Raw genomic sequence first — 24,479 nt, 5'->3', positions numbered from 1 at the left:
GCATTTATTTATTTGCCAGACAGAGATCACAAGTAGGCAGAGAGGCAGGCAGAGAGAGAAGAGGGAAAGCAGGGTCCCCGCTGAGCAGAGAGCCCAACGTGGGGCTCGATCCCAGGACCCTGAGATCATGACCTGAGCCGAAGGCAGAGGCTTTAACCCACTGAGCCACCCAGGTGCCCCTAACTCTGACATTCTTATTAAGTCACAATCTCCAGCTTAATTTATAAACTGAGACAATTACTTATATTACAAAAGCATTTGATTTTAGAACACAATTTATGACAAAATCACCAACTCCCAAGAATGTAAAGAACTTTTATTTGAAGAATTGGACAACTCACCTAATGGCCAATTCGTATAATACAAATCTTCCAAATATAAGCGTTTAATTTAAAATATCTAGGTAAAGACCTAGTCTCTGTCCAAATGCATCTAAACAGAAAGCTGGTTTAGTTTTCCAAACAATTCTTTGAGAAAGTTCTTTCTTATTCAGAAATGAAAATGTGTTATTCTGCAAACTTCTCTTCTATATTCTTTGGAGAAAGACAGAAAAGCATATTCCTTTCCCAAAGTTGGGTCTCTCTTTAGATCATGTGCCTTGTCCCAAATACTTAAAGACAACCATTCTATCCACTGAGTCTTCTTTCCTTGGGGTAAAGATAACAATTTCTACAACCTCTCCTAATATCACATTATTTTCTGGCCACTCATCTACCACTTAGCCACCTAACTTCCACTTCATGGTTTGTGTCTCTTTTAAAATATGGTCCCCAGAACCGAAGACAGGAATTCTCACACAATCTAATTGTTTTGGACTGCAGCCACACAGCTTCTGGCACTTCCTAGACACAGCATCATTTTAATGATTAAACAAGACAATAAGTGCAAAGTCTTATTAGCACAGTGCCTGGCATACAATAATCACTCAATAAATAGTTGCTGCTCTTTCTGGGCTCTACTTCTCTCTTACACTAGAACCTTTGCTTACATATCAGTAGTTTTTTTCCCCCCCCCAAGTCAGAGTTGGACAGAGTAATGAAGTATTGAGGCTCAATTGTAATGGGAGATCAGTGAGAAATTAAGATAAAGCAACTCTAAAATTAAAACAAATTAATGGCAAACAGAATTGATTTATTTAAAGTGTTAATTTACGCTCAAGTTTCCAAAATATATTAAATGCATAAATCAAGCAATCCCCACTCTTCACCCCTCAATCATAAAATTTAAAGATGCATTGCTAAGATATGCTAAGGAAGCAATCTGGAAAGACTTTAAGAAAATATGCTCTCGAATCAGTGTCCAGAGTTCAAATCCTGGATCCTGGAATTTTAAATTATATAAAAAACTTGACTTATATTTCTATTAGACAGTACTGATACAGATGATCCTAAAAAATATGCTTCATAAAAATTAAATTCAAGACAAGATATATGATCTAAATTATAGCAGAAACTAAATGTAAAACTTAAATGAATTTTCAGAGTTTATATGTAATTATATGTAATTAACTCAAAACTCTTCCTCAACCAAAATATATATATTGTGTATATATATATATACACATATATATATGTGTGTGTATAAATATATATATATATATATCTTTGATAAGTACCTCTTCTAATTCTAGAGACATCTGAGAAGCTTTTGTCAGTATGTGGTGCCTCAGGAATTAAATAAGACCCAAAAGTCTGGCCATTCATACAAATGAGAATGTGCCAAGTCCCTTCAGCTACCTACTTACTAAACACACACCCAGGAGCCAACAATTGATGTTCGCAGACATCAATAAAAATGCAAAGGCTGGATGGCAGAAGATACTGAAATGCTACACATTCTGAGAGTCAGATAGTTTTTGCTAGAGAGGACCCAATATGGAAATAAGAGAAAATAGGAAGAAAACAGAAACAAAACCTAAGGAGAAAAAAATAAGCTCAGAAGTAGTACCTCTGAACTGTCATTCAATGTTGGGGAGAATGCAAAAATGGTACAGGCATTTGGAGGACAATTTGGCATTTTCTTATAAAACTAAACGTACTCTTACAAAATGATCCAGCAATTATGCTCCTTGGTATCTACCCAAAGGAGTTATAGCCACACAAAAGTCTACACATGTTATGTTTTCGGCAGCTTTATTCATAATTGCCAAAACCTTCAAACAACCAAGAAACCCTTCAGTAGGTGAATGGACAAATTGTGGTGTATTCAGACAATGAATATTATTCAGCACTAAAAAGAAATGTTATCAAGCCATGAAAAACGATGGAAGCAGCTTAGGTTATATTACTAAGTGAAAGAAGTCAATCTGAAAAGGCTGCACACTTCATGATTCCAACTATGTGACATTCTAGAAAAAGCCAAATTGTAGAGACAATAAAAAGATCACTTGCCAGGTGGTGGGACGGTAGGAAGGATGAACAAGCAGCGCACAAAGAGCTTTTTAGGGCAGTGAAAATATTCTGCATGATATAATAATGAAGGATACATATCATTATACATTTTTGCCAACCCACAGAACACAGAACACCAAGAGTGAATCACTACTGTAAAGTATGGACTTCGGGTGATGATGATGATGATGTGTGAGTATGGGTTTATCAACTGAAATAAATGTACCACTCTGATGGGAAATGTTGATAATGGGGGATGTTATGAATGGGTGAAGGTAGGGAATAAATGGGAAATCTCTGTACCTTCCTCTCAATTATGCTGTGGACTGAAAACTGCTCTTAAAAAAATAAAGTCTTAAAAAAACGTCATCAGCTACTGAAGAAAGTATGTGAATTAAGTGTACCTCAGGCCCATGCATACGGGTGCAGAACTAAGGACTATATTAGGTTGAAAAAGATGAGCAGAAACTATCCATTCCAAAACATCATTTATTTAAAGGCTCAGACAAAAAGAAAAGGTTTTGGTTTTTGATGTAGATGGGAAGATAAGAACTTTGTATACTGAAAATACAAACTGCATTAACAAGAATTCATGTTTATAATGCTAAGCTAAATGATTTTAGCTGTATCAAACAAAACCAATGCTCTTCTAAATGAGAATTGTGCTACCACATGAAGGCTCGTTCCTTTTTTCCTCTTTACTTTCTTTCCTATCAGCAAAACTTTTATTTTCTCCAATTTAAAATCTCTCTTGACCTCACTTTTCCCTTCAGCTATATTTTTCACTTTCCCTTTGCAGCAAAAATCCTTTGAAATATTTGTCCACGTTTGATATTTCCATTTCTCTACTCCTGCTCTCTCTTGAATCCTTACCAATTTTGGTCCCTAATACTCCAGCAAAATTGCTGTTGTCAAGCTCACGAGTGACCTCCCCATTGCTAAATTCCTAAGTCAAATCTTGACCCTTGTCCCGGAAGCATCTGACTTAGGCTCCCAAGACTCCACAATCTCCAGGTTTTCCTGCTACCCATTAGCTGCTTCTACTCATTCTCCTTCACTGGTTCCACCTCCCAGTCTCCGTGTGGGAGTAGCCTAGGTTCTTATTCCTGAACCTCTTTGCTTCTCTGTCTACATTCTCTTGCGGATTTCATCCAGTCCCTAAACTCTAACAACTCCCAAGTGTCTACCTCCAGTCCAGACCTCTGCTCTGAAATCCAGGTAATATATCCAACTGCTGACTGGACATCTCCAAAACTGAGCTCCCGATCTTTCCCCACAAATCAGTGTCTTCCTAGCTTAGTTAATTCAACTCCATCCTTCAAAGTGCATAAGCTAAAAACTCTACAATTCATCACTAATTTCTCTTACTCAGATCTCACATCCTATCACTCAGAAATCTTTCCCACTCTACCTTCAAAACATACCCACTCTAGTCACCATCACTCCTCTGGGTTCCTATAATAGCCTCCTAACTGGCGTCCTTCTTTCTACCCTTCCCCACTTAAGTTTAGTCTCATGAGACACAGCAGCAGTGTGTCTTCTTAAAACAAAAGCCAGATCATGTCACCTCTTTATCTGAAACAAGACCAGAGGCCTCAGAGAAACTGGTGTCTGCTCTCCTCCTTGCTCACTCTACTCTGGTCACACTGGTTTTATAGTTTCTAGAAGGCAGGAAGCGTGCCTCAGCCTCAGGACTTAGCACTTGCTGTCCACTCTTCCTGAAGCACTCTTCTCTACATGAATCGCTTTACCTTCCTCAGGCCTTTTACCACAAGTCACCTCGGTGAAGTCATCCTAGACGATCCTATTTATAATTGCAACACCACGTCATTCCTCATCTCCCTCCTCTGCTTTATTTTTCCCCAAAGTACTTCATACACACAGTCTGTCACACCTTGCAAAAGTAAGAATTTGTCTATTTTGTTGACAACTGTATACCCAGTATCTAAAATAATGTCTAGTACATGGGAGACAATAAATTGTTTAATAAATATGTGAGTGAATGAAAAAGGACAGTGACACAGACCTGTATGTGACCTATGACAGCATACTTTGCAGCCTTTCTAAAGGATTATATGCATATATATTTTAAAGATTTTATTTATTTGACAGAGAGAGATACAGTGAGAGCAGGAACACAAGCAGGGGGAGTGGGAGAAGGAGAAACAGGCTTCCCAATGAGCAGGGAGCCCAATGTGGGGCTCGATCCCAGGACACCGGGATCATGACCTGAGCCAAAGGCAGATGCTTACTTAACGACTGGGCCACCTAGGCACCCCAAGGATTATATTTTAATAAGTCACTTCGTATGTATATACATATTCAGATATTGTGGTGGGGGAAAAAAAGAGACTCCAATTTGAAAATTAAGTTGACCTTATTTTAAAAACTGAGTAATTTATAAAGAAACAGTTCTTCAAACTGACAGATAATCTAAAACACTCCAAAGGCACCAGGACTTCTTAAAACCCTAGATCTTGCTTCATCAGAGCACACTGAAAAGATGGTCTTGATATGTATACCTTTCCTGAAGCAGGTCAAAGTTGCCAGGCCAACAGAATGGGATTTGATTTCTAAAAAAGAGAAATCATGACATGAAGTATGAAGCACTTAATGTTTTAATAATATAAAAAATCTGGATGTAACCTATTTTCACTGAACCTCTGAATTTAAATGTAAGACAAAAACATTGTTTTTTTTCATACTTTAGTAATGTACTCACTCAACAGATAGACATGGGTGGGTCATATTTTTATAAACCACATTTTAAAAGAACTTCAACTAAGAGGAAAGCAAAGTAATTTTTTCTTCCACATAAGAGGAAAGCAAAGTAATTTTTTCTTTTTTTGGTTCTGCCTTGAGTTTTCACTTTTTTTTTTTTAAGATTTTATTAATTTGGGAGAGAGAGCGTTCACAAGCAGGTGGAGGGGCAGAGGGACAGGGAGAAACAGATTCACAGCTAAGCAGGGAGCCTGATCAGGGCTTAATCCCAGGCCTCTGAGATTATGACCTGAGCCGAAGGCAGACGCTTCACCAACAGAGCCACCGAGTTGCCCCAGTAATTTCAAAAAACATTCATATGCAGAAATAAATTATTCAGGAGTAAAGTAACTCTGTACACAAACAAAAGCAAACAAAAGTGATTTGAGGCAGATAAAGCCAAAATTAACTTTTTTAAAAATGGAGTGTCTTAATTTCTCTACCTTATAATAATATTAATTCACATATATATTTGCTTATTTCTGAAGTTATATATAGGAAGTCAGGTCCAGAGCAGAAGATCTTAACCAACCTCCAATTAGCCAACTCCAGGGTGAACATTCACCCTATAAAACATCCTAGCTGATGTCCATTATTATTCAGTGCCCATAGCTAGTAATCAAGACTCTGGCAAGCTCATGAAATTCTGCTCCTATCATTGAGTTGATGGTTACCAAAAATCAAGTGTATTTGCTCCCAAACTGACTTGTGCCAGTTATACTTGCTACTGAAATTGTTTAATTCAATTAGTATTATATAAAACAATTACATATGGGTATATAAGAAAGAGCTATTTCCAGGAAAGCTAAAAGGAATGTTTTAGAAATAATACATTAAAGGACCATAAGAGAACTCTACGAACTACAGTTTATTTTTAATTCTTTTTACTGTATAGAAACAAAATAAAACTTGTATTTGTATATATTAAGATTCATGATGCAAATATCCCTATATACACCAAGAAATTACCATTATTCTTTTAGCTCACCTGTAAACCTTCTCGATAGATAATACTATAAATTAAAACATTCTTCTCATGGACTACATAATCACAGATATATTTATTTTAGTAGTGCTTCTAAAATGTTGGCTTTAATTACTCTAAGCCTACCAAGTTCTTTGAAACATATAAATATTTTTATATATAAAATTAAAATATATATTTTAACATAAATATACCTTTATGTCAGTTCATTTGATTGTTTTATTTTAGATATAAATATATATATATGGTTACTGTGTTTTATTAGATTTTTTTTCCCAAACAGAACCCATTAATATATGAGGCAATCAACTGACATACAGGTCACACAAGGAAGGGAAGAGGAAGTGAACCAAAAATGAAAAATACAGGAAAATCAGAGGAGAGGCCAGATGGCGGAGTAGCGGACTGAAATGACATCAGATCCCAGGAGTTCAGCTAGATAGGTATCAAATCATTCCAAACACTTACAAACTCAACAGGAGATAGAAGAGAAGAAGAGCAGCAATTCCAGGAACAGAAAATCAACCACTTTCTGAAAGATAGGACTGCAGAGAAGTGAATCTGAAGCGATGAGAAGACAGACCACAGTGGGAGAGGCCAGCTCCCGGCAAACAGCGGAACAATGGAGCACAAAATCAGAACTTTTAGAAGTCTGCTCCACTGAGGGACATCGCTTCAGAGGCTAAGCAGGGGGGGAGCCCTCGCGGGGACAGTGTGGTCTCAGGTCCCACAGGGTCACAGAAAGATTGGGGGTGTCTGAGTGTGGGAGAGCCCCCAGTTACTGAAGCAGGGAAGCCGGCTACAGAGACAGAGCCAAAGAGAGAGCCTTCAGATCGGGGTTACCTTAAACTGTGATCCAAGGCACAGTCAGGACACTGCTCTTCAAGCAGGGACGCCACAAGTGGCAGAATAGGGAGACTCACGTTTCTCCTCTGGGAGGAGCAGCGCAGCATGAATCTGCTGGGTTTGGAGACTCCAAACCGGACCATGTGCCAGAGACAGAACACTCGGTCACAGGATGGGTGAGCTTGAACTACGGCGGGAGACCAGGAAGACAGGAGGGATTGACTGCTTTACTCTGAGCATGAACTGAGGAGTGGGGACCCAAGGCCTCAGCTCCTCTAGGCCGGAGACTGGGAAGCTGACATTTTCATTCCCGTCCTCCAAAGCTCTACAGAAAGCATTCAGGGAAAAAAAGCTCCCAGAGCGAACCCGAGCAGAATACTTAGTCTGGTCCCTGGCATGGGTGGTACAATTCTGCCTCCGGCAAAGACATTTGAGAATCACTACAACAGGCCCCTCCTGCAGAAGATCACCAAGAACATCCAGCCAAGAACAAGCTCATTCATCAAGGAGAACAGAGGAACTCCAGAGCTAGGCAAAAGCAATGCATAGAATTCATAAATTTTTTTGCCCCATGATCCTTTAGTCTTTAAAAGTAAATATTTTTTTATTTTTTTCTTATTCTATTTTTTTTAACTTTTCCTCTTTCCTTTTTTAATGCTTTTTTACTAGTTTATCTTAACAATCTAAAAAAAAATCTTTTTAAACCTTCATTGTTATAGTCATATTTTATCCCTTCACTGTATTTGACCTTATTTTTTGTATACATGTAGGCTTATTTTTTTTTTCTAAAAAATTCTGGGATACAATTTCTTCTAATAGATCAAAAAATACCCTAATCTAGCAGCTGGCTTTATTCTAGTCTCCAGCCTAAGTACATTCCCTCCAATTTTTTCTTTCTTCTTCCAACGAACTTACCAATTGCTTTTTTAGAATATTTTTTAAATTTGCATCTTTACAGGCATATTTCATCCCTTCATTGTGTTTATCCTTATTTTTGTGTGTATATATATCTATATATATATTTTTTTCTTTCTTTAAAATATTGGGAGGTAGTTTCTTCAAAGGGACCAAAATACATCCAAAATCAAGTGGATGGCTCTGTTCTATTCACCAGTCTAATATATATATATATATTTAATTTTTAAAAAATTGTTATTACTTTCTCCCTCCTTTCTTCTCCCCCGGGTTTTGGATCTCTTCTGATTTGGTTAGCGTACATTTTTCTGGGGTCTTTGTCACCCTTTTAGTATTTTATTCTCTCATTCATATATTCTTATCTGGACAAAATGACAAGGCGGAAAAACTCACCACAAAAAAGAACAAGAGGCAGTACCAAAGGCTAGGGACCTAATCAGTATGGACATTGGTAATATGTCAGAACTACAGTTCAGAACAACGATTCTCAAGGTGCTAGCTGGGCTTGAGAAAGGCATGGAAGATATTAGAGAAACCCATTCTGGAGGAATAAAATCACTTTCTGGAGTAATAAAAGAACTAAAATCTAACCAAGTTGAAATCAAAAAAGCTATCAATGAGGTACAATCAAAAACGGAGGTTCTTACTGCTAGGATAAATGAGACAGAAGAGAGAATTAGTGATATAGAAGACCAAATGATGGAGAATAAAAAGCTGAGCAAAAGGGAGAAAAACAACTACTGGACCGTGAGGGGAGAATTCGAGAGATAAGTGATACCATAAGATGAAACAGTATTAGAATAATTGGGATTCCAGAAGAAGAAAGAGAGAGGCAGGGAGAAGGTATACTGAAGCAAATTATTATAAAGAATTTCCCTAATATGGCAAAGGGAACAAGCAATCAAAATCCAGGAGGCATAGAGAATCACCCTCAAAATCAGTAAGAATAGGTCCACACCCCATTATCTAATAGTAAAACTTACAAGTCTTAGTGACAAAGAGAAAATCATGAAAGCAGCCTGAGAAAAGAAGTCTGTAACATACAATGGTAAAAATATTAGACTGGCAGCATTCTTATCCACAAGACCTGGCAGACCAGAAAGAACGGGCATGATATATTCAGAGCACCAAATGAGAAAAACATGCAGCCAAGAATACTATATCCAGCTAGGCTATCACTGAAAACAGAAGGAAAGATAAAAAGCTTCCAGGACAGGGCTGCCGGGGTGGCTCAGTGGGTTAAGCCTCTGCCTTCAGCTCAGGTCATGATCCCAGGGTCCTGGGATTGAGCCCCACATCAGGCTCTCTGCTCGGCAAGGAGGCTGCTTCCTCCTCTCTCTCTCTCTCTCTCTGCCATTCTCTCCACCTACTTGTGATCTCTGTCAAATAAATAAATAAAATCTTAAAAAAAAAAAAAATAAAAGAAGCAGCAGCTTCCAGGACAAACAAAAACTAAAAGAGTTTGTAAACACCAAACCAGCTCTCCAGGAAATATTGAAAGGGGTCCTCTAAGCAAAGAGAGAGCCTAAAAGTAGTAGACCTCAAAGGAACAGATACAATATACAGTAACAGTCACCATACAGGCAATACAATGGCACTAAATTCATATCTCTCAATAGTTACCCTGAATGTAAATGGGCTAAATGCCCCAATCAAAAGACACAGGGTATGAGAATGGATAAAAAAACAAAACCCAGCATCAGTATGCTGTCTACAAGAAACTCATTTTAGACCCAAGGACACCACCAGATTTAAAGTGAGGGGGTAGAAAACAATTTACCATGCTAATGGACATCAAAAGAAAATGGGTGGCAATCCTTGTATCAGATAAATTAGATTTTAAGCCAAAGACTATAAAAAGAGATAAGAAAGGAAGGACACTATATCATACTCAAACTGTCTGTCCAACAAGAAGATCTAACAATTTTAAATATCTATGCTCCTAACATGGGAGCAGCCAACTATATAAACCAATTAATAACAAAATCAAACAAACACATTGGCAATAATACAATATTAATGGGGGACTTTAACACTCCACTCACTGAAATGGACAGATCATCCAAGCAAAAGATCAATAAGGAAATAAAGGCCTTAAATGATGCACTGGACCAGAAGGACATCATAGATATATTCAGAACATTCCATCCCAAAGCAAGAAAATAGACATTCTTCTTGAGGGCACATGGAACATTCTCCAGAAGAGATCACATCCTGGGTCACAAAATCAGGTCTCAACTGGTACCAAAAGATTGGGATCATTCCCTACATATTTTCAGACCACAATGCTCTGAAGCTACAACTCAATCACAAGAGGAAGTTGGAAAAACTCAAATACATGGAGGCTAAAGAGCATCCTATTAAAGAATGAATGGGTCAACCAGGAAATTAAAGAAGAAGCAGACAAAGACCCCGTCAAAAAAGAGAATTACAGACCAATATCCTTGATGAACACAGATGCAAAAATTCTCACCAAAACACTAGCCAATAGGATCCAAAGTTCATTAAAAGGATTATTCACCGCCACCAAGTGGGATTTATTCCAGGGCTAAAGTTTGGTTCAACATCCACAAATCAATCAATGTGATACAATAGATTAATAAAAGAAAGAGCAAGAACCCTATGATACTCTCAACAGATGCTGAAAAAGTATTTGACAAAGTACAGCATCCTTTCTTGATCTAAACTCTTCAAAGTGTAGGGATAGATGGTATATACCTCAATATCATCAAAGCCATCTATGAAAAACCCACAGCGAGTATCATTCTCAATAGGAAAAAACTTTTCCTCTAAGATCGGGAACATGGCAGGGATGTCCACTATCACCACCGCTATTCAACATAGTACTGGAAGTCCTTGTCTCAGCCATCAGACAACAAAAAGAAATAAAAGGCATCTGAATCGGCAAAGAAGCCAAACTCTCACTCTTTGCAGATGATGTGATACTTTACGTGGAAAACCCAAAAGACTCCACTCCAAATCTGCTAGAACTTATACAGGAATTCAGTATAGTGGCAGGATATAAAATCAATGCACAGAAATCAGTTGTATTTCTACTAACCAACAGCAAGACAGAAGATAGAGAAATTAAAGAGTCAATCCCATTTACAATTGCACCAAAACCATAAGATACCTAGGAATAAACCTAACCAAAGAGGCAAAGAATCTATACTCAGATAAAGTACTCATGAAAGAAATGGAGGAAGATACAAAGAAATGGAAAAATGTTCCATGCTCATGGACTGGCAGAACAAATATTCTGAAAATGTCTATGCTACCTAAAGCAATCTACACATTGAATGCAATCCCTATTAAAATACATCAATATTTTTCAAGGAAATGGAACAAATAATCTTAAAATTTATATGGAACCAGAAAAGACCTGGAATAGCCACAGGAATGTTGAAAAAGAAAGCCAAAGTTGGTGGATCACAATTCCAGACTTCAAACTCTATTACAAAGCTGTCACCATCAACACTGTATGGAACTGGCACAAAAACTGACACATAGATCAATGGTACAGAATAAAGAGCCCAGTAAAAGACCCTCATCTATGGTCAACTAATCTTCAACAAAGCAGGAAATATGTCCAATGGAAAAAAGACAGTCTCTTCAACAAATGGTGTTGGGAATATTGGACAGCCACATGCAGAAGAAAAAAACTGGACCATTTCCTTACACCACACAGGAAAATAGACTCAAAATGGATGAAAAACCTCAATGTGAGTCAGGAATCCATCAAAATCCTTGAGAAGAACACGGGCAGCAACCTCTTCTACCTCAGCTGCAGCAACTTCTTCCTAGGAACATCACCAAAGGCAAGGGAAGCAATGAACTACTGGGACTTCATCAAGATCAAAAGCTTTTGCACAGGAAAGAAAACGGTCAACATAACCAAAAGACAACTGACAGAATGGGAGAACATATCCACAAAAGACATATCAGATAGATAAAGGGCTAGTATCCAAAATCTTTAAAGAACTTATCAAACTAGACACCCAAAGAACAAATAATCCAATCAAAAAATGGGCAGAGGACATGAACAGACATTTCTGCAAAGAACACATCCAGATGGCCAACAGATACAATGAAAAAGTGCTCCACATCACTCAGCATCAGGGAAATATAAATCAAAACCACAATGAGATACCACCTCACACCAGTCAGAATGACTAAAATTAACAAGTCAGGAAACTACAGATGCTGCAGAGGATGTGGACAAAGGGGAACCCTCCTACACTGTTGGTGGGGATGTAAGCCAGTGCAGCCACTCTGGAAAACAGCAAGGAGGCTCCTCAAAAAGTTGAAAACGGGGCACCTGGGTGGCTCAGTGGGTTAAGCCTCTGCCTTCGGCTCAGGTCATGATCTCAGGGTCCTGGGACCGAGCCCCGCATCGGGCTCTCTGCTTGTCAGGGAGCCTGCTTCCCTCTCTCTCTGTCTGCCCCTCTGCCTACTTGTGATCCTTCTCTGTCAAATAAATAAATAAAATCTTTAAAAAAAAAAAAAAGTTGAAAACAGAGTTACCCTACAACCCAGCAATCACACTACTGGGTATCTACCCTAAAGATACACAAATGTAGTCATCCGAATGTTTATAGCAGCAATGTCCACAATAGCCAAATTATAGAAAGAGCCTAGATGTCCATCAACAGATGAATGGATAAAGAAGATGTAGTATATATATACAATGGAATACTATGCAGCCATCAAAAGAAATGAAATCTTAACTATTTGCCACAACGTGGATGGAACTAGAGGGTATTATGCTGAGCAAAATAAGTCAAGCAGAAAAAGATAATTATCATATGATCTCCCTGATATGAAGAATTTGAGAGGCAAGGTGGCCGGTTTGGGGGGTGGAGAAGGAAAAAAAATGAAACAAGATGGGATTGGGAGGGAGACACCATAAGAGATTCTTAATCTCACAAAACAAACCTAAGGGTTGCTGGGGGGAGGGGTGTGTGGAGAGGATGGTTGGGTTATGGACATTGGGGAGGGTACATGATATGGTGAGTGCTGTGAAGTGTGTAAGCCTAAGGATTCACAGACCTGTACCCCTGGGGCAAATAATACATTATATGTTAATAAAAATAATTTTTTAAAAAAGAAAAATATAGTGAAATCAAAAGAATAAATGAAACAGGTCTCTAAGACCGTTACATCGCTCCAGGCAAACACAGCCTATATCTTTATCTACTTCAATCAGATGCTTCCGTCCTAAGGGAAAGACCTGTGTGAAGAAATTCACAGGGACATATTACTCTTATCTTTTGTGCTCTAAGCTGTCATTTGCAAGAAAGCTGTAAGGAAAGCCACAAACCTGGAGTTCTGACCACCAACAATGTCTACAAAGTAGGGGAAAATTCCTTCCCTAAAACAGGAGACTCAACAAAACTCCACAGTGAAGCCAACAGCATAACATGATAAGACCAGAAATCTGCCAACTCTGGAAATTCTACTCCACCATAACACAAGGCTAAATGTCAGAGCACCTACTCTGTCCATACATTTTTGGAAGGGTTCCTGGGCTTAGCTATCATGTGGTCTTCAATTCATTCATTGAAAAGACCTTTACTAAGTGACCACTATGTGCCAAAGCACCACACAAAGCAAACAATCCTCTTAGCAACCAGTGCACTACAGGCAATAATAATATAGGGTACAAGAAAGATCAGTTTTACCAATTAATAGCTGTGTGACTTTTTAAGAATGCAAATAATTCCCACCCACCCAGATAAATAACCCACCATCCAAGTTACATGGAGATCTATGTGGCTATGGGAGGCCTCCAGGGATTCAATGATGCTAAAAAAATTATGAACACATATTAAAGGGGAGGAAAAGAAGAGAGAGACTAATACTCTCAGGAGGATGGTGATAACCTTATGACATGAAAATGTTTATGAACCTGGATTAAATTTTCATAATGGAACTATCTCTAAAGAGGGAAGGGTAAAAGAATTTGGGTTCTGTTGGATCAAGATCAGTAGCTGTGGTAAGCAAAGTAGTCAGACTGGATCTGCTCTTTGTAATAACCCTCAGCGAAGGATGCTTGTCCCCTGGAGGCCACACCCACTAAAGAGGTCTAATTAAGTTCTAGGGGCAACCACTAAAAGGTCATTATTATCACCAGTTTAGATCAGAGTTTCTCAAGCACTCCTGATCCTTATCATGTGAAATGTTGATGAAAAGTGCCACTTTGGAACTACTGAACCAGACCTTCAGTTGGCCCTAGAAATCTAAAACCAGGTAACTCCTGTGATAGACAAATATGGGAAACACTATTTAGATCATAAAAATTACAGGGCCTCAAAAGAGGGCTTTTCCAGGTAAAGTCTCCTTTTCCTTTTTTTTTAAGATTTTAAGATTTTATTTTTGACAGAGAGCAAAAAATCAGGGGAGAGGGACAGAGGGAGAGTGAGAAGCAGACTCCCCACTGGGCAGGGAGCCCAATGTGGGGCTCCATCCGAGGACCCTGAGACCATGACCTGAGCCGAAGGCAGACACGTAGCCGACTGAACTACCCAGGAGCCCCATCCTTTTCCTTTTAAACAGTTTTCTGTTGAATCCAGGAGGAAAGCACGATTTTCTACACATAAAAGTCCATAGAGAAACGACTTCTAAGTTTTACTTTCAATCCACATGAAAGCTGTGCAACCCTGCCTGAGTAGCTTAAGCAAAGGTTAAATCTATCTTTTTCTCCAACCAGAAACAAAATGACATTCATTACACAAGCCATTTTACAAGTCATTTTTTTGACTGACCTCAGTATGTATGTGAAGTGTGCTAAGCCCTCTTATGCTTTGTTTAAGATAAGGAACCTCACTTGCTTCAAAGGATAAGACAAGAAAATTAAAAGACTACCCACAGCATGGAAGAAGGTATCTGCAAAGCATATATCAGACAAGGGCCTTATATACATATCCATATCCAATAAAGAATAGCCTTATATCCATATCCAATAAAGAAATTTTGCAGTTCAATAACGAAAAGACAAATACCCAATTTTACCAAGAGCAAAAATGGATCTAAAGAGACATCTCTCCAAAGAAGATATACAAATGGGCAACAAGCATATGAAAAGATGCTCAATTACATTAGGAAAACCACAATGAATTAACACTCCACACCCATTAAGATGGTTAAAATCAAAAAAGAGAAAATAACAAGTGTGATGAGGATGTAGAGAAATGGAAGCCCTCACACATTGCTGATGGGAACGTAAAATAGTGCAGCCCCTGTGAAAAACAGTTTGGCAATTCCTCCAAGTGCTAAACAAAGAGTTAAAATATGACCCAGCAATTGCATTCCTATGTATATATATCCAAGAGAAATGAAAACATGTGTCCCCACAAAAACTTACACATGCATGTTCAAAGCAGCATCATTCCTAATAGACAAAAAATGGAAACAACCCATTATCAATGACTAAATGAAATGCGCCCTGTGTGTTCAAATGAATACTATTCAGCAATTAAAAGGAATGAAGTACAACACAGATGAGCACTGAAAACACTGTACTAAATTAAAGGAGACAGTCACAAAAGGCAACATACTATAGAATAGACAAATCCACAGAAAGCAGATTATCACTTGCCTGGGTCAGGAGTGGGTGACAGCTAATAGGTCCAAAGTTTATTTTGAGGTGATGAATATGCTCTAAAGTTGACTATGGTGCCACATGCACAACTCTGTGAAAATACTGAAAAAGTCACTGAATGTACACTTTAAATGGATGAGTTGTGTGGTATCTAAATTTTGTTGTCTATAATAAAGTTGTTTTTTAGAATCCCACTTAAACCTTCATGACTTCAATTTTATCCTCTGAAAATGGGGACACACCTATCTTACAATATTGTAAAAAACATTTAAGAACATGTAAGTTCACACACATATACACTTCACATAGAGCCTGGCACATAGTAAATACAGAATATATGTTATTCATTCTCCTCTTCCTTTCCCCACATTTTTGCCTCATTATGTCTTGATTTCATTGTGTTTTCACCACAAGTTACAAAACTCAAAAACTAGAATGTATTTCAACAGAGGCCTAACCATGAGAATTCTCTCATGATTTCACACATGCTACACTCTAGGCTATTCCTGTACACCTACCTGGAGAAATCCTGGAGCTTGCAAACAGGCTGTCTACCTGTCCAGTTTGTCACTAGAAAGTACTTGGGGGAAAAGAGTAAGATTTTTTTTTCCCACCATTCCACTGTCTTACTGTGCTCTCTATCTCTAACGATAGTGCAAACGCACCTCTACTAATAAGTAGTTTTATAACCAAGCACATTCCTTGCCAGCATCTAGGCTATTCGGGCATCTTTCCTAGTCAGCTTCATCTACACAGAAAACCCATTGGACTTCCAGGACAGCTTTAAGGGGTCCCAGGAAAGACCTTAGCCACTTGGACATTGAGCATGACAGACCCTGATATTCACTGCAATGGTAGGGTGACCAAAGGGGACTTGAAATTATGAACTATCCACAACTTGCAAACAAAAAAGTCAACTGCAGTGTTCTTACCATTGAGGTAAGTACTCAAACAACTCATTATTAATGTAATAGTAGACTCAGCAAGACACTCAAGTTTTTCTATTTTATCAAAGATTTTCTTCCATCTTGCTGAGTACTGTCAACTGCAAGCTACCTGTTACACAATTTGTTCTTTTTCTTTTCCGGACTAGTTCCTACTGTCAAATACATTTTTGTTCCTTCTCATCACTTTCAAAGATTTTACCTCCACTTTCATTTCCATTAAAATCCCATGCTTCCATACACTCTCACTGCTTTTGTATGATCTGACATGATCAGGTGAATATGTGCAAAACTAAGAACTTAGCAAAGCCTCTTTGGTGAACACATCATAAGGAACCAGATGGTCAAGAGGGAAATGACTGCCCAGGACAGCCAATGCTATCTGTTAGTGTATTTTTGCTCTAGAGCTGTGTTATCCAAAATATTGGATGTCATATCCACATGAGGCTATTTAAATTCACCTAAATAAATAAAATTTAAAATTCCTAAATCTCACTAGCTACATTCCAACTGCTCTCAGTAGGTACATGCGGCTGCTGACTATCATACTGGACAGCACAGATATAGAATATTGCCAGGGTGCCTGGGTGGCTCAGTGGGTTAAAGTCTCTGCCTTCAGCTCAGGTCATAAATCCCAGGGTCCTGGGATCGAGCCCCGCATCAGGCTCTCAATCCCAGGGTCCTGGGATCGAGCCCCGCATCAGGATCTCTGCTCAGCAGGGAGTATGCTTCCTCCTCTCTCTCTGCCTCTCTCTCTGCCTACTTGCGATCTCTGTCAAATAAATAAATAAAATCTTTAAAAAAAAGAAAAAAAGAATATTGCCATCATAGCAGAAAATTCTATTTAACAATATTGATAGGACAGAAACTCCATTGATTCTATAAAAGTTTTTTAAGTTCAGAGTTCTTAGGTACATTGTCAGTATTTACAGATTGTGAGGTCTGACTCTTAGAAGTACCGAAATGCCTCTGAATGTTCTTGGCAGGTTTTCTTAGTGGTCAGTGGACAAGTTTTTTAGAGCCTAACATAGATCTTAGCATATCACATGATAAGTACTTAACATCTGCTGAATGAATGAGTAGCATATTAATGTCCGTACTTCGGCTTCTGCCTTATTTTACTTACAGATATTAATTCAAGGAAAGCAATGGGATTTTTTCTAACACAGGGGATTTTTATAGGAAGAAATAAGCATCAGCAGGTGGGGCAGGCAGCTCATACACCCTTTGAAACCACTAGAACTAAAGCTGAAAATAAACACCTGCCCAGAGCAAACTTTGATACTCAAATGAAAAGTTTCAGCCCCCAAAAAATATCTTGCTTATTGAAACACTCATGACTTTTAGAGACATGAAGGAAAGATCAGGAGAGATGCTATAAAAGATCACACAGCCTGTTGTCATTTCAGTATTTTCCTAATATAATTTTGTTAGGAAATATTATTAATCAGAAAGGCAGCAATCATTTAACTCCACTGTCAATGTCACTCACTCTTATACCTAGATTTCTCTTTCCCCCGGTGTCCTATGAGTGAGTCTATACTGTGTCTATCAAATAACTTCTTGGAAAGGATTACAAAAAAACATAAAAATTCAGAAAATGGTGTAAGTTTTCACACACCGAGAAAAGCGGTGCCATTGGTCCTTAACTAATAATCTCCTGAAGTCCAAACAAAAGCTACAGCTTCTATTTACATTTTTCTACTTGCCTTGTCCACAGACCAAATAGCCACAGGAAGAACCAAGCTGCTCCATTTCTTAGCAAATGTCTGGGAACAGAAGGTTAAGAGAAAAGGGAGCAGCTGCTGCCTGATCTTTTTATTAATGCCTCAGCTCATTCTCCATTCCCCTTCTCATTGTTTCAGGTTCCTTTTCTCAACAACCTAAGTCCTAGCTCGTGGGAAGAAAAAAACAGCCCTCTCTGTGTCAACACCCACAATTACCAAAAAAAAAAATAAAAAGTCTAGTTTACTTCTATGAGGTGATATAATTATAAGGTAAAATAGATGAGCCTTACATTCAATTTTAAATTGTGAATCTGCTTTATTTTGAATTCCAATCAATTGCTTATAACTATACAGAACTCCTTCCATAATCCATTTAGTGATTCCTTTAGAAATTAGGAGTGATTCTGAAAGAAAATTACACAACTTCCATCTCTTGGGCCAAACTACAACCCTGGTCCTACCACTTAAGCCAACATATACATAAAATAATGGCTGATGATAAGTCATCTAATTTCAGATTCTAAGACCTACAGAATCTAAATATGTGAGCCAAAATGTTCAGTTTCAGCAACACACAATACTAACTTTGAGGACATAAAAGCTGAACAGTAGTAGTTAAGAAAATTGGACTGTTGAATTTAAACCTCATTATGCCACTTATTAGCTGTGTTACTTAACCTCTCCAGACTTGAGAGTGGAGATACTGACAGTACTGACCTCATGGGGTTGTCATGGGGACTAGAGGAGGTAATCTGTCAAAGCACACAGTGAGATCTCAATCAGCATTAGGAATGGTGGTAACAATGCATCTCCTGAAAACTTGAATTAGCTTTTCTAAAATGCTTAAAATAAGCATTTTCCAGAAGTGAGGACTTAAGATGAAACTTAAAGAAAAATATTGCTGCTCAGACAACCCACATGAAAATACTCTGCAAGTAAGAAAAGAGCCCCAGGCTCAGGTCAAAATGCTTACTTTTCCACTTACCCTAAATCCCTAACTCCAAGAATAAACTTGAAAACCATCCATCAACATGTACAATTGCTCTGACTCATATCACTGATTTGTGGCTAAAGAAAAGGGAGTTTCATACTAGACAGTTGTTCAAAGTCAAGCAAGCCCCAAGAAATGAGTGGCAGGCCCTGGCCAGGGCCTGACACCCACACAGAAGAAAAGGCAAGGAGCTAGTGACTCCCTCGCACCACAAGTTTGCCCAAGAGAAAAAATGTTTCACCACCTCTGTGCCCTGGTTTGTCAACAAAGTCACTGCTGATTAGGCAGCAACTGGGCCCCAGTTTATTGACCTTCTGGGCCCAGCAAAAAAAACAAGGACTGCAGGGACATGTGCTATTTTTATATAAATAAGATAGCGTAAGCAAAGATTCATTATAGTTGAGTTACACCTTATTTTTGAAGGAAGCATGGAAATCTGGCGATCTGGATTTAAGAATAACTTAAATAACTCCAGGCCGTAAACCATCTTTTTTCTCCACTGTAAACTACAACAGTGATTGACATTGCCACTGTAGCCACTGCAACCAGCACTAATTTGCAGCATGTGAAAAATGTCTTTGGAAGATGGTCTCCTTGTAACTCTGAAACAAAGGAAAAGTACAAAGGGACACAACTCTCAAAATGTCACTACTAAAATTCTTTCCAGCAAGCCTCTGAGTACGCAATATCACAAACAACACAAACTGTCCAGGCACAGATACTCTGAACAAATGATCTGGAGAAATTCATCTGGATCCTGTTCTCCTCTAACATATGGTTAGGCTGGTTTAACTGTAAAAGAACTCAGAAAGAACTAAAAGGCAGTATTCAAGATAAATCACTTCCACTCTCAGCAAAGGGAAACTAAGGATTTCTGTGTTTGGCCCAGACTACAGGGGAAGAATCCCTAACTGTTGAGAACCCACAAAACAAAGAGTGATTTAAAGCTAGACTCGATCCCTAACATTCTGTGAGCCTGGCTCATAGTCTGAGGTAAGTGAACTTGGGTCACCTACTGATCACCAGATTATTTTTCACAGGATGCCTAAACTTCAATCATGTCTGAATTCATTTCTAAAAATTGGAAAGGGTCACCATCCATTACTCTCCTCCTAATCTAACCCAAGACCAAAGAAATGCTCTTTTCATAACTGCCATATGACAGCATACCTCAGGTAAACCTCGAACAAACCAGTCTGGAGGCCAAAGCACATACACATTTTCATGTTCACATGGTTTTCCCCACAGCTTAACCATGACTGAGATTAACCCATTACCACACTGGCATGTTAGTTTATATATGAGACAGGACAGATGACTCCAGAATTTGTAAAGGAAAAAAAATCACCTCTAAAAGTAGTAACACCTTGACATTTTTTTAAATGTAATGTCAGACTAAAATCCCATTCATATTTTCCATCAGGATTAGCAAACAAATACAGAAATACCAACTTTTTTAAAAAAGTGAATAGAGCCACTTACTGAAAGTATCTCTGAATTTTCCTTTTCCAATGAACTGATTTTGTCTTATTTTTATTTCCAAGTTCCCAAGATTTACTAGCCTAAAAGGACTTCCAAGTTATCCCATTTTTTAACTGCTACTATTTAATTAAAAGCAAAACTGAACCTCTTAAGTACAATGTACATAATAAAGCATGCATTATTCTTTGTTCACAAATGAAGTAAAGACTGTCAACAAAAATTTTTTAAAGCCAACACAAATTGAGATTTGCAAATCAAGCTTCTTATGCTTGCATTTTTAAAAATAACATTCAACTGTAGAATTTCACCTTTAAATAAGGTTATTTTAGCTTCGCAGCTTAATTGCTCTTGCATAGTCAATGTCCAGGATAAGAGTGATGATCCCTTCACAAACACAAACTGAGAGACAGTCAGAATGTGAAGTTAAGAGTGCATCACTCTTATAAGTAACGCATATACATGTTTAAGCATGTTACCATAAAATGCTAGTGTTAGATAGCCCGGGGAAAGCATCTACCCAATCCCCTCAACCTACAAACAAAGAAATTTTAGCTAGAGGTTAAATGATTTGCCCAAGACAACAGCAAAAATTCAGTCAGTAACAAAACCTACAAGGCCAGTGTCCCCACCCAAGTGCCTTCCACGGTACCACTCTGCTCCTTTAAGTATGAAAAGCATAGGTTAATGAAATATCTGGCAAGACAAACCATGTGATATTTTGATATGTGATATGATACTGTGATATGATCTGTGAGAGGATACAAGAAAGTTGTTAGAAGGACATGTATCCAGCCACTAAAAATGGGTTGGGAAGATGTTAATTTATTCTGTATTGTTTTGCTGGTTCTGTTGAGCATACTGAATTTTCAAGAGGAATTTAAGGGCTTTTTAAAAAAATCTCTTGACTTGTAAATACTCTAAAAAAGGATGGTCGAAAACGTTTCTTGGAATAGGACAGAGAGCGCATTCTCTTCCTTCAGCAAGGAAACATCCTCCCCCCCCCCCCCCCAGAAAGACAGCCAAGCCCTCACCACTTCAAGGTCCAGCTCCTCCTTTGCGAGGACTTTCAAGCTCTCCTCGGTCTTGGTTCCTCCGTGGTAACCTCTACAGAAGTCTCTCCTACTAGAAAGCAGTTCCTTGACAGCAGAAATGCTGTCTTACTTACCTGGCTCCTGGGCTTTGCAAAATCCTTTGTAGGTACTGAATTATAGCTAATGAAACGATGCATTCTTTCTCAGAATCCCACTTGGTGTCATTTTCAAGACCTGCCTTTTCCCTAGACCGACACGTGGACCCACTGAGGAGTTACTCTGGAGAGGAAACCCTGCATCCCACTGTCAGGCAAACCAGTTTCTGGAAAATATAATCGTAGCGCCCTTTCTTTTAACCCCGAGGAGAACAGTCGAACTCAACATTTAAGTCAACGACGACGACATTCTCAACCCGCGTTCTCCAAGTATTAACCTGAATTTTTTTTAAATCTCAGAACATCATTTGCTAGAACTTAAGCTGAAAACAGCAGATGAAAGTTAAATGCATGTAAAACAGAATGAGACGTTTTTGAAAGCTACTGAGAATATCAGATCAAATAAGCTTCCCGTTTGCTCCCTCAATGCAAATTTGTTTTGGGTTTTGTTGCTGCTGCTACTGTTGTTTCGTGAAGAAAGAGAAACACGATCGCCCCTAAACACAGGAGATGACTTGGGCGGAGTAAAAACTGGCACATTAAGTCCTCTTCAGCGCTTTCTTCCTTTGATCATCTGCAAGGACGAGTCCTCCGGCTTTTCTTCCCAGTCAGATTTTCAAAGCTGAGGGTGGAATTAAAACCTGAACCGTCACACCACAAAGTTGACCCTTCCTGGCTCCTAACCCCCCACAAAGAAAGAGCAAAATGGAAAACAGTCACCAGAACCTGACATCAGGGCACAGACACCAGTGGCCCAGGGACTAAGGAGCGACAAAGCCCATCAAACCCGCGACGGACGGCGAGCCCCGCGCGCGCCCCACACGCCCGTCAGCCCCCGGCGGTCCTCGAGCCTCACCGCGGCGTTTCTTCCTTCCATCTTCCATCGCCCGCGCCGAAACCGCCGCCGGGCGCTCCCGAGCGAGGGAGCCTCGGGCGCGACTGCAGGCGGGCGGGCGGCGCCGCGCGCTCTTTGTTGGGCTCCCGGGACCGCCGCGTCGCGGCGGGCGAGCAGCCCAGCGGCGGCGGCGGCGGCGGTGCGCACCCTGGCGGAGGCTCCCGAGGCCGTTCGCCCGCCCGCGCCTCAGGCCCCCCGAGAAGGTCGGAGAGTGGGCTGCGGCGAGCGGCGGGGGGCGGGGCAGGCTCCGGGGGGCGGGGAGAGGGCGGGAGAGCGGGAAGGAGTAACTTCCCGAGGGTGGGAGGGTGTGGGAGGGGAGGCGGAGGGGGCGGTGCCCCAAGGGCGAGCGGGGGCGGTGCCCTGGGCCTCCTGTTGCTCGGTGCCTCGCGCTAGCCCACCGCCCCGCCTCCAGTCCGAGTGCGGAGCCGCGCCTGTTGCTTTGTCTTCCTCCCCGACAGTTTCCCACCTGAGGAAAGTGAGAGGCGCGTTCCGGGGCCAAGGGCCGCCTCAAGGGTCGGCGAGGAGGAGGAGCGCCGGGCAGCGAGCCAGCCGGGACACGCGCCCCGCTAGGGTCCGGGGCGGCCGAGGGGCGCCGAGGGAGACCCTTCAGATCGGGGTTGGGGTGTGTTTGCATCTTCGGGGGCTCGGAGGGCAACTAGCCGCCGCCGGACTCCGGCGACCTCCCCGCCCGCCGCCCCGCGTGAGGTCCGCTCCCCTTAGGAGAGTGTCGCCTGGGCGGGCGCTCACGGCTCCCGGCAGTCCAGTCTCGGGACCGTCCCACACCGAACGTGCCCGCAAGGGGGGCGCTCGCTTAACTGCATTTTCCGTTGAAAGTGCCGAAGTCTCCTGCTGTTTCCCTCTTCCCTCGGTCGTGTGTGGCGAAGGCGGGGCCTGAAGAGGCGCCTCCTCCGGACGAGGAAGACGGAGAGCTGGAAACCACCAGGTCTCGGGTCTGTCGCTAGCTGGGGCGCTCCACCGCCCCTTCGGCTCTCGCCTGGTCCACCTAGAGGTGGACGTCCACGCGGCCAGCGGCCCGGTGCTTACGTATGTTTGCGCCGCAGCTCCGTGTCGCGGAGGCCAGTCCGACCTCTTGGAATCGCTAGACGGTGTCTAAATAAAGGAAAGCGGCTAAAAACCGTGGACCTGGCGTGAAATCTCTGCTCAGCTGGAAGTGTGCAGTGGGGCGGAGGGCGGGCGCCGTCCCCTGTTCCCATGATGCAGCCCCAGGTACCCAGCCGGACACCTCCTGTTCCCGCGGAGTCTCTCTCCAGCACCCCCCCCCCGTTGGATATACCCCCAAAAGCGCGGTCCCAAGGGCAACCGTCTTGCGTGTGATCCTCATCGGGTTCACGAGAAACAGGTGTCCCCGGCCTCACTGTTGCGGGAACTGCAAACTAACCCCAGCCGCGCGGCGGGAGCTCTCCGGCCGTGCCTCCAAAACACGGTCCGCGTCTCCCACACGGAGTGTCCTGGGAAGCCACAGTCTCAATTCGTTTTTTGGGACAGGAGTTAGGCCACCATCCTCAGTATTTTCCAGCTACAGGGAACAATTTCAAATACCTCAGAGGAGCCTCCGGGGGTCCCTTCACCAGGCTTAGAATTAGAGGGTAGCACCTAATGAGGAGTAGCGCGAGGCTCCCACTCTCCTCATACTCTCACTTCTTTTTATAGCTTTGATCTGACGGTAGGGCCCAATATTGTGGAACAGGATCTCGGGACCATTTCCTTAAAAACCTGCATATGGGGTAGAGGTTTATC

General features: G+C 40.8%; 1 protein-coding gene across 2 annotated transcripts in view; it reads right to left on the bottom strand.

Annotated features, from left to right (window-relative positions):
* The window catches only part of PSD3 (pleckstrin and Sec7 domain containing 3), a 624,510-nt gene that overhangs the window by 526,626 nt on the left and 73,405 nt on the right, over positions 1–24,479 (bottom strand). Inside the window, exon 1 of one of the 2 annotated variants that reach the window (XM_004775734.3) lies at positions 22,683–22,831. The exons of the other annotated variant lie outside the window; for it this stretch is intronic. Coding sequence (XP_004775791.1) covers positions 22,683–22,703 — 21 coding nt within the window. The 5' untranslated portion in view covers positions 22,704–22,831. Of the gene's footprint in view, positions 1–22,682; positions 22,832–24,479 lie in introns of those variants that run through there. 2 annotated transcript variants of the gene reach the window in all.

Source organism: Mustela putorius, unplaced genomic scaffold (assembly GCF_011764305.1).
Source record: "Mustela putorius furo isolate JIRA1106 unplaced genomic scaffold, ASM1176430v1.1 tig00537275_pilon_pilon_pilon, whole genome shotgun sequence".
NCBI classification, from domain to species: Eukaryota; Metazoa; Chordata; class Mammalia; order Carnivora; family Mustelidae; genus Mustela; species Mustela putorius.
This window is presented reverse-complemented; position numbering and strand designations above follow the sequence as displayed.